Consider the following 10,966-nt stretch of genomic DNA (forward strand, 5'->3'; position numbering starts at 1 on the left):
AGTTCAATGTGTCAGTGTCATCGCTGATCGGTTCCCCCGCCAAGAGGCCTGGTTGACAGTCTGCCTGTGTGCAGGTGCTGACACCATTTTTAAAGGGCTGTTAGCCCTATCGGTATATTTAAATATTTAAAAATAAATTGAATTGAAATAAATGAATACATCTCTTTTGCCCCACTCCCACCCCCCTATAACAATTAAATTAATTATTTGCACTTTCCCCTCCCAAACTCTTACCTTGTCCATCTGCTTGCCCCCCACCCCCAAAACTGCACAAACTTTCAACTACAGCCCTTCCCACCATCCCCTACATTCATGACGTTAAGTTGACCCTGTCCCCAAACCTGCTTGCACTGAGAAACTTAACCTCCTCCCCACTTTCCAGTGTGGAGCCTCCTTTCCCTGGACAAAGGTCTGAAGGCGTGGGAGTACTGGCTGCCGGGCTGAAGATCGCAGTGGGACATCAGGCAGCGCCATAAGCTTAATTAAATCAATCATTTTAATTTATTTAAATATTCAAATGAGGGTCCTGTCGCCAAGCGGCCGGGGTGGGGGGGGCCCGCCACGAGGCCTTGCCGCTGCTGGTAATATTGGTTCGGGCCCTCCTGGTGTTGGGGTGCATGATGGCCCTCCCCAGGAGGCATTGCCCCCACTTCCCGCCATGAAACCCGACGTCGGGGGGGTTGGTAAAATCCAGCCCTTTGGGTGAGCTTCAGGCAGTATTATTTCCATTTAATGGAAATTAAATTGCAAGCAATCAAAAAGACATCTCCCCCCTCCCCCCCTCCCCTACCTCTCCCTTGCCCTGGAGCAGCCATTACCTCAGTTGTGGAAACATGGGGAGAAACTGTGCGAGGATTGAAGATATTTCCAGTGAGTGACCAGGCAGATGGCCCTGGTGGAAGGTGGCTGGACTTTCGTGCTTGGATTACTATTGTTACCAGTAAAAACACTGCCAGGAATATCAGGAAGGTCCGTAGATCGAGCCAGCCGAAAGACGCCATTCCCGACAAAAGCCTCACGGTTTCCATTCTCAACTTTCAAAGTCTTCTCGGCAACTTCGGCCGTTCGGTGAAAGAGCAAATATCTATGAACTTTGCAAAGTTTTCTCAAAGACTTGTTTTTCCAAAGGCAATTGCTGTAATCAGGCAGGTCCGGAGTCCAGTTTTCCAGCTTTAATTGTCGGCAGTGTGCACAGCCAGGAGAGGCTCACAAATCTCCAGAGGTTCAGCAAGGAGAGATTTTGCTTGCATTGGCTTTATTTATAGAAGGATTGCTGTTGTTTGTCGACATCCTCTGGCAGAGTTCCCAAAGCTGCAGATTCTTTCTAAATTTGAAAAGAGGTCCTTCGACGGGCTTCCAGCCCTTCATTAACATAGTGACGGGGCCTAATGCTGTTTCCAGCAAATGGCTCATAGCCAATGAAGAACTTTCTTTGAAAAACAAGCTTCTCTGTTGTACTGTAGGAAATGTACTCAGCCACAAACAGCAACCAGATAAAAGCAAAATACTGCAGATGCTCGAAGTCTGAAATAAAAATAAACGGCAGTGGAATACACAGCCGGTCAGGCAGCATCTGTGGAGAGAGACGCAGAGTTAATGTTTCAGGTCTGTGACCTTTCATCAGAACTGGCAAAGTTTAGAAATGTAATAGGTTTTGAGCAAGTGAAGGGTGGGGGCGGGGGAAGAAGAACAAATGGGAAGGTTTGTGATAGGGCGGAGGGCAGGAGAGATTAAATGACAAAGATGTCATGGCACATAAGGCAAAGGGAGTAGTAATAGCTGTAGTAAAAGACAAAGCTTTTGTCCACAGAGTGTTAATCGCAGAATAATGAACAGCTCTGTCCAAAAGCAAAACATGAAAAACAAGTTTATGTCTGGCACCCATTAAAAATAAAAAATAAAAATGGCTGTCATGGTCTGAAGTCGTTGAAAACGTTACGTCCAGAGGGCTGTAGAGTGCCTAATCAGAAAATGAGGTGCTGTTCCTCGAGCTTGCAGTTTAGGCAGGCAACAAGATCGGCGCAGGCTTGGAGGGCCGAATGGACTGTTCCTGTGCTGTACTGTTCTTTGTTCTTTGTTCTTGTGTTGAGCTTCACTGCAACATTGCAGCAGGCCGAGGACAGAAATGTGGGCACGAGAGCAGGGTGGTGAATTAAAATGGCAAGCAAGCGGAAGCTTGGGGTCATGCTCGCAGACTGAGCGGAGGTGTTCCACAAAGCGATCAACCAACATGCCCACTATGGAGGAGACTGCATTGTGAGCAGCGAATACTCTAGATCCTATAGAGCAGGCCTCCTTGTATATGGTCTCTTCAGAGCCCCTAGCTGTCATTCCCCAACTTGCTGCTCCTCAACAGGGAGATAAGCGATTTTTTGGACTGCCATCGTCCTTGTTTCCAACTGTCCCTGTACCGTTTTCTCTCCTACTCTTTTCAATCTTTAGCAAATCCACATTGCAGGTCCTGGAATATTCCGGAGACTACACTTGTTCATCATTTGTGAACTTGCTACCAAAAGGAGTAGTTGTGATAGCTAGATAAAGAGCTGAGGGAGAAAGGAATAGAAAGATATCTTGATGGGGTTAGATTTGGATTTTCAGAAGGCTTTTGATAAGGTCCCACATAAGAGGTTAGTGTGCAAAATTAAAGCACATGGGATTGGGGGTAATATACTGGCATGGATTGAGAATTGGTTGACAGGCAGGAAACAGAATAGGAATAAACCGGTCTTTTTCAGGGTGGCAGGCAGTGACTAGTGGGGTACTGCAGGGAACAGTGTTTGGGCCCGAGCTATTCACGATATATATTAATGACTTGGGTGAGGGAACTAAATGTAACATTTCCAAGTTTGCAGACGACACAAAGCTGGGGGAGAATGTGAGCTGTGAAGAGGATACAAAGAGGCTCCAATGTGATTTGGACAAGTTGGGTGAGTGGCAAATGCATGGCAGATGCAGTATAAATGGATAAATGTGAGATTATCCACTTTGGTTGTAAAAACAGAAAGGCAGATTATTATCTGAATAGTGATAGATAGGGAAAGGGGGAGGTGCAACGAGACCTGGGTGTCCTTGTACACCAGTTGCTGAAAGCAAGCATTCAGGTGCAGCAAGCAGTTAGGAAGGTGAATGGTATGTTGGCCTTTATTGCAAGAGGATTCGAGTACAGGAGTAAGGATGTTTTACTGCAGTTATACAGGGCTTTGGTGAGACCACATCTGGAGTATTGTGTGCAGTTTTGGTTTCCTTATCTGAGGAAGGTTGTTCTTGCCATAGAGGGAGTGCAAAGAAGATTTACCAGGCTGATGCCTGGGTTGGCAGGATTGAAGTATGAGGAGAGATTGGGTTGACTAGGCCTATATTCATTAGCGTTTAGAAGAATGAGAGGGGATCTCATAGAAACCTATAAAATTCTAACAGGACCAGACAGACTGGATGCAGGGATGATGTTCCCGATGGCTGGGGAGTCGAGAACCAGGGGTCACAGTCTCAGGATACAGGGTATGCCATTTAGAACCGAGATGAGGCGAAATTTCTTCACTCAGAGGGTGGTGAACCTGTGGAATTCTCTACTGCAGAATGCAGTGGAGGCCAAGTCATTAAATATATTCAAGAAGGAGATAGATATATTTCTTAATGCCAAAGGGATCAAGGGATATGGGGAGAAAGCGGGAACAGGGTACTGAATTAGACAATCAGTCATGATCTTTTTTGAATGATGGAACAGGCCCAAAGGGCCGAATGGCCTACTCCTGCTCCTATTTTCTGTGTTTCTATGTTTCTAAGAGTGGGAGGAGGCTCTTGTGGAGCTACAACACAGGACTCTCTGCGTGCCAAACTGCGTAAGCAGCATGCGATAGAGCTAAGCGATCCCATAACCAACAGATCAGATCTAAGTTCTGCAGTCCTGCCACATGCAGCCGTGAATGGTGGTGGACAATTAAACAACTAACTGGAGGAGGTAGCTCCACAAATATCCCCATCCTCAATGATGGGGGAGCCCAGCACATCAGTGCGAAAGGTAAGGCTGAAGCATTTGCAACAATCTTCAGCCAGAAGTGCCGAATTGATGATCTATCTCACCCCCTCCTGAAGTCCCCAGCATCACAGATGCCAGACTTCAGCCAATTCGATTCACTCTGCATGATATCAAGAAACGACTGAAGGCACTGGATACTGCAAAGGCGATGGGCCCTGACAATATTCCGGCAATAGTACTGAAGACCTGTGCTCCAGAACTTGCCGCGCCCCTAGCCAAGCTGTTCCAGTACAGCTACAACACTGGCAATGTGGAAAATTGCCCAGGTATGTCCTGTATACAAAAAGCAGGACAAGTCCAACCCGGCCAATTACCGCCCCATCAGCCTACTCTCAATCATCAGTAAAGTGATGGAAGGTGTCATCAACAGTGCCATCAAGCAGCGCTTGCTTAGCAATAACCTGCTCAGTGACGCTCAGTTTGGGTTCCGCCAGGGCCAATCAGCTCCTGACCTTATTACAGCCTTGGTTCAAACATGGACAAAAGAGTTGAACTCAAGAGGTGAGGTGAGAGTGACTGCCCTTGACATCAAGGCAGCATTTGACCGAGTATGGCATCAAGGAACCCTAGCAAAACTGAGGTCAATGGGAATCAGGGGGAAAACCCTCCGCTGGCTAGAGTCATACCTAGCGCAAAGGAAGATGGTTGTGGTTGTTGGAGGTCAATCATCTGATCTCCAGGACATCACTGCAGGAGTTCCTCAGGGTAGAGTCCTGGGCCCCAGCTGCTTCATCAATGACCTTCCTTCAATCATAAGGTCAGAAGTGGGGATGTTCGCTGATGATTGCACAATGTGCAGCACCATTCACGACTCCTCAGATACTGAAGCAGTCTGTGTAGAAATGCATCAAGACCTGGACAATATCCAGGCTTGGGCTGATAAGTGGCACGTAACTTTCACAGTGGCGCAGTAGTTAGCACCGCAGCCTCACAGCTCCAGCGACCCGGGTTCAATTCTGGGTACTGCCTGTGTGGAGTTTGCAAGTTCTCCCTGTGTCTGCGTGGGTTTCCTCCGGGTGCTCCGGTTTCCTCCCACAGCCAAAAGACTTGCAGGTTGATAGGTAAATTGGCCATTATAAATTGCCCCTAGTATAGGTAGGTGGTAGGGGAATATAGGGACAGGTGAGGATGTGGTAGGAATATGGGATTAGTGTAGGATTAGTATAAATGGGTGGTTAATGGTCGGCACAGACTCAGTGGGCCGAAGGGCCTGTTTCAATGCTGTATCTCTAAATCAAATCTAAATCAAACACAAGTGCCAGGCTATGACCAGCTCCAACAAGAGAGAATATAACCATCTCCCCTTGACATTCAATGGCATTACCATCGCTGAATCCCCCACTATCAACATCCTAGGGGCTACCAGCGACCAGAAACTGAACTGGAGTAGCCATATAAATACCGTGGCTACAAGAGCAGGTCAGAGGCTAGGAGTCCTGAGGCGCGTAACTCACCTCCTGACTCCCCAAAGCTTGTCCACCATCTACAAGGCACAAGTCAGGAGTGTGATGGAATACTCTCCACTTGCCTGGATGGGTGCAGCTCCAACAACACTCAAGAAGCTCGACACCATCCAGGACAAAGCAGCCCGCTTGATTGGCACCCCATCTACAAATATTCACTCCCTCCACCACCGATGCACAGTGGCAGCAGTGTGTACCATCTACAAGATGCACTGCAGCAACGCACCAAGGCTCCTTAGACAGCACCTTCCGAAAACGCAACCTCTATCAACTAGAAGGACAAGGGCAGCAAATGCATGGGTTCCCTCCAAGTCACACACCATCCTGACTTGGAACTATATCGCCGTTCCTTCACTGTCGCTGGGTCAAAATCCTGGAACTGCCTTCCTAACAGCACTATAGGTGTACCTACCCCAAATGGATTGCAGCGGTTCCAGAAGGCAGCTCACCGCCACCTTCTCAAGGGCAATTAGGGAAGGGCAATAAATGCTGGCCTGGCCAGCGACGCCCACATCCCATGAATGAATAAAAAAAAATAAACATCAGTATGGATCTGTTGGGCCGAAGGGCCTGTTACTACTTTGCGATACCTACTATAACTGAAATGTGATTTTTATATCCATTGTTAACTCTGTTCACTATAGCGCCCTAAATATCCTGGAAATCACAATTTAGATTTGGTAACTGTTGCACGGGGACGAGAAAAGGATTTGTGCAGCCAATCAGAAAAATGCTGCTCACTCGAGTGTGCATTTGTACCCAATGTGTTTTGTCCTCTCGCATTAATTGTGCAGTGATCAATTTGTGTTTGATCAGCACTGACTCATTAGGCAGCCTGCTAATAATTCAGGAGACCAATGCTCACTCATTCTGAACCAGTGTGCAAACAGATTCAATCATCTGTTAGCGTAGGTCATGAATGAAACGTATTTTTACTTTAGTCATCAATTTTCTGAGAGAGTGGTCTGCCATCATTAGAGAAGCAATTCCCTTAGAACAGACGAGCAGCCTAAACCTGACGGCAGATTGGGAGTCATATGTTCAGGGTTTAAACCTATAAATATTCTAATTCTTAACAAGGGACTCATTGCTCATCAGGTTTGACATTAGTAATGGAGGTGCGTTGGATGATTAGTAGATACAGCCTTTGATCATCTATCTTTCTTTCATTCTAAACAGCTTCATTTCTGGAACACTTTTCCAGCACAGCTAAGCGATGCTTTCAGATGCACTAAGTCATAATATTCCTTTTTTTTTTCAGCCACACCAGTTGAAAGCAGATGGTGCCATCATTGGCTGCCGTGGACTGCACCCACTAAGATACCCACCAACCATATCTGCTAGCTGTGGCATCACCTCACTGGCACCAACCACGTGGAAATATCCATGCAACATCAGAGAGGCGAAGGAGAACTATGCCCTTTGTTACATGGATGGACTGTACTCATTGCTCACCTGTTGAAATGTAGGGGCAAGTGTTGTGAGCAAATTGTTTGCTTTGAACATCGTTAAGCACAACAAGTGGAGAAAAATCTGTTGCGAGCGACTTGAATTAACTTCATGAAAGTGCCAACTGCTTCCCGCGACCCCAATTTTCAGCATAAATTCTGGCAAAGGGAAATGCTTGAGGCCAGAGTTCAGTACTCTGCGGCGATGAGTTGAAAATATATAAAAATAGGATGAACAAAGATTCTCCGGTTCATCGAGACCTGCTTCATCCAGACATGCTCCAGCCTCAAACACCTTGCACTTAGTCACTCAGTCTCCTGGGAGATGCAAAAAAGGAGATAATGTCTGAGTCATTTAGGGTTATTGCTCTCTGACCCCACAAGAAAGCTCCAGGAGGTCACAATAATTTAAGCATCTCCCTGTTCCCAGCTATCATACAGCTTACTTTTCATGACTTGAAACGTTCTCCGCTTTTCAGGATTTTGTTCAGCTCCCTTTTGGAAGGATTGAATGGAATCTGTACTCATCACATATTTTGGTAATCTGTTCCAGAGATCAACAACTCTCTGCAAAAATAGCTACTTCCTAGCTCCTAACCTAACTCCTTTCGGGTCAATTCGGGTCCACCATTCAATTAGATCATGGCTGATTTGTATCTAGTTGGTGTTTGAATTGTAAATATAGGACATTATAACTTCAAAATGTGTTTCGTTCTTGAGCAGAGAGAGAGAGAGGGCAAGCCGTGGATTCAGTGGAGCACATTTTCAGTAATCTAGCAGAGCGGTTCGCCAGCTCATTATTGAGGTTTATGGGATCCTTCTGTGCACAAATTGGCTGTCGCGTTTCCTACATTACAACAGTGACTACTGTTCATAAATACTTTGTTGGCTTTAGAGCCCTTTGGGACAGCCTGAGGTTAGGAAAAGCGCTATGTAAATGCATTGATCTGCTGGGAGAGTAGACCTGGCGATTTCTGTGATGCCCTGGAAGCCCCTATCCATGTGTTCCACCAATCTTTCCAAGCTGGAGGCGAAGAGACTGAATGATAACTGCTTTGAGCTTCCAGCAAAGCTGCGAAGGCTGGTGGCACTGATGCTTATTGTGTGTGTCCGACTGCAGTGACCCTGGAATGGCCACATGCTGCATGGCGGACTGTAGAGTGGAAATACCACACGATAACAACACTCAAGCTGGGAAGTGGCCTCCTCCATACATTTAGCAATGAGGAGACATCCTTTTACACATTGAGTAGTTATCATCTGGAATGCACTCTCCAAGAGGGTGATGGAAGCAGTTTCAAAAGGGAATTGGATAAACACTGGAAGGGAAAAGATTTTCCGGGATATGGGGAAGTGTGGTAGGAGTGGGACTAATTGGATAGCTCTTTCACAGATTATGATGGGCCGAATAGTCTCCTTCTGTGCTTTATGATACTATGATTTGGCAACTCCTTGATAGCCCTTCTAATATCTCATACAATTGCATGTGCGCCTTAAGAACTTTTCTTTTCAAGACTAGACTCTTGAAGTCCACATCCTGGTATCCCTGGAAACACCATCTGATTGTGCTGCAGGGATTCACCATATGCAACCTCACCGTCAATATTCATCACTTTTGCTGAGCCACTAATCTCCATGTTTCTTGCTCCAGTTGGGTAAGAGCTTAGACGTCAGATGTTCCTGCAGAATTGTTGCCGGTTTGACATTTTCAGGCAAATAGTTAACTCTTGAGAACTTAGAAACAGGAGGAAGTCATGTACCTTGAGCCTGTTCCATCATTCAATGAGATCATGGCCGATCTACAAACTGACTCCATAAGCCTGTCCTTCATACCTTTGGTTAACAAAAATCTATAGATGTCAGATTTAAAACAAACAATTGATCTAGCATCAATGGCCATTCGTGGAAGAGAGTTCCAAACTTCCAACACCCTTTGTGTGTAGAAATGATTCCTAATTACACTCCTGAAAGGTCTGACTCTAATTTTTAGACTATGCGCCCTAGTCCTAGACTCCCCAACTGGCAGAAATAGTTTCTTCCAATTTACCCTTGAATATGTGGCTTTCTATCCCATCATCGTTAGTTGTTAATAAATATGCTGAATATTTGAGGCCCCAACTAGTCACATCCTGCCAATTAGACTAGCTGCCCATTATCTCTGTCCCCTGTTGCTCAGCCAGTTTCCTAACCAGGTCAACAATTTGTTTTCAATTCCATGAGTTTCAGCTTTAGCTAACAGTCTCTTGTGAGCGACCTTATCAAACACTTTCTGGAAATCATATAAATCATATAAATAACATTCATAGACATTCCCCTATCCATTACTTCAATCACCTCTTCAAAAAAGTCTATTTGGTCTGTCAGGCATGAACTACCTTTTACAAATCCTCGCCGTCTCTCTCTGATCAGATGAACATTTTCAAGGTGTTATCATTTGATGCTATGTTCTATGACTCTGGAAAGTTCACTTTGCCTAAAATGAGCAAAACTTTGCAGTTTGATGACCTGAAACGCTAATTCCGTGTTTCTCTCTCCACAGATGCTATCTGATCGGCTGAATGTTCCCGGCATTTTCTGTTTATATTTCAGATTTCCAGCATCTGCGTATTTTGCCAGTTGTTTCAAAGAGGCAAGGCTTCTGAGAGCCACAGGGGCTAAGTGATAACTGTGACCTTGCTAGTGTTTCCAAGTCCTGGAAACAAATTTCTAAAATAACTCTGACCTGTAGCCTTCCTACCCACCTTTAACGTACAAGTTTGAAAACTCAAACTTATCACTGTCTTATAGTCATTGTAACCTTGGCCGTGCACTGTGTTATAATGCCCTTTTAACCACATCTACTGAAATGAAAAATGGACTGCCACAGGGATCAGTGCTGGAGCCTCAACTATTTTTAATCTATATTAATGATTTGGATGAAGGGACCAAGTGTATTGTAGTCAAATTTGCTGACAATACGAAAATAGGTAAGAAAGCAAGTTGTGAGGCCACAAAGGGTCTGCAAACCGATATAGATAAGTGAGCAGACAAAAATTTGGCAGATGGAGTATAATGTGGGAAAATGTGAGGTTGTCCACTTTGGCAGGAAGAATAGAAAAGCAGAGTATTATTTAAATGGCGAGAGACTACTGAATGCTGCAGGATCTGGGTATCCTCACACATGAATCACAAAAAGTTAGCATGCAGGTAAAGCACGTAATTCGGAAGGCAAATGGAATGTTGGTATTTATTGCAAGGGGGTTGGAGTATATAAGTAGGGACGTCTTTCTACAACTGTACATGGCATTGGTGAGACCACACCTAAAGTACTGCATACAGTTATACTTGCACTGGAAACAGTTCAGAGAAGGTTCACTAGGCTGATTTCTGAGATGAAAGGGTCGTCTTATGAGGAAAGGTTGAGCAGATTGAGCCTATACTCATCAGTGTTTAGAAGAATGAGGGGTGATCTTATTGAAATGTAAGATTCTAAGGGGGCTTGACAGGGTAGATGCTGAGAAGATGTTTTCCCACATAGGGGAATCAAGAACTAGGGGGCACAGTTTCAAAATAAAGGGTATCCCATTTAAGACAGCGATGAGGAGGAATTTCTTCTGTCATTAATCATTGGAATTCTCTTCCCCAGAGAGCAGTGGAGAATGGGTCATTGAATATATTCAAGGTTGAGTTAGACAGACTTTTGATCTACAAGGGAGTCAAGGGTTAGGGAGGCCAGGCAGGAAAGTGGAGTTAAGGCCACAATCAGATCAGCCGTGATATTATTGAATGACAGAGCAGGCTCAAGAAGCTGAATGGCCTACTCCTGCTCCCATTTCTTATGTTCTTATGTAAATCATCTTCTTAACCTCAAAAATTCAGACCAAGCCCAGGGGTCTGCAACCTATGGCTCTGGAGTTGTAATCAACTCATTAAGGACTCATGTGCAGCTCCCAACCTTGATTGATCGAATCCATTTTGATGGTAATTCAATGGCTTGCTTCATTTTTAAATTTTTTTTCATTTTCATTGCACTTGTGAGA

General features: G+C 45.1%; 1 protein-coding gene across 4 annotated transcripts in view; it reads right to left on the reverse strand.

The window, feature by feature from the left end:
- Positions 1 to 1,473, reverse strand: part of LOC137353367 (cytochrome P450 2D6-like) — a 40,367-nt gene extending 38,894 nt beyond the window's left edge. For 2 of the 4 annotated variants that reach the window (XM_068019551.1, XM_068019550.1), the window contains exon 1: positions 819 to 1,473. In XM_068019551.1, the coding sequence (XP_067875652.1) occupies positions 819 to 1,028 (210 nt within the window). In that variant the 5' untranslated portion in view covers positions 1,029 to 1,473. The remainder of the gene's footprint in view (positions 1 to 818) is intronic. The other 2 variants (XM_068019553.1, XM_068019552.1) reach the window with 1 other exon arrangement.
- Between the last annotated feature and the right edge of the window lie 9,493 nt (positions 1,474 to 10,966).

The sequence above is a fragment of the Heterodontus francisci genome, chromosome 41 (genome assembly GCF_036365525.1).
Source record: "Heterodontus francisci isolate sHetFra1 chromosome 41, sHetFra1.hap1, whole genome shotgun sequence".
NCBI classification, from domain to species: Eukaryota; Metazoa; Chordata; class Chondrichthyes; order Heterodontiformes; family Heterodontidae; genus Heterodontus; species Heterodontus francisci.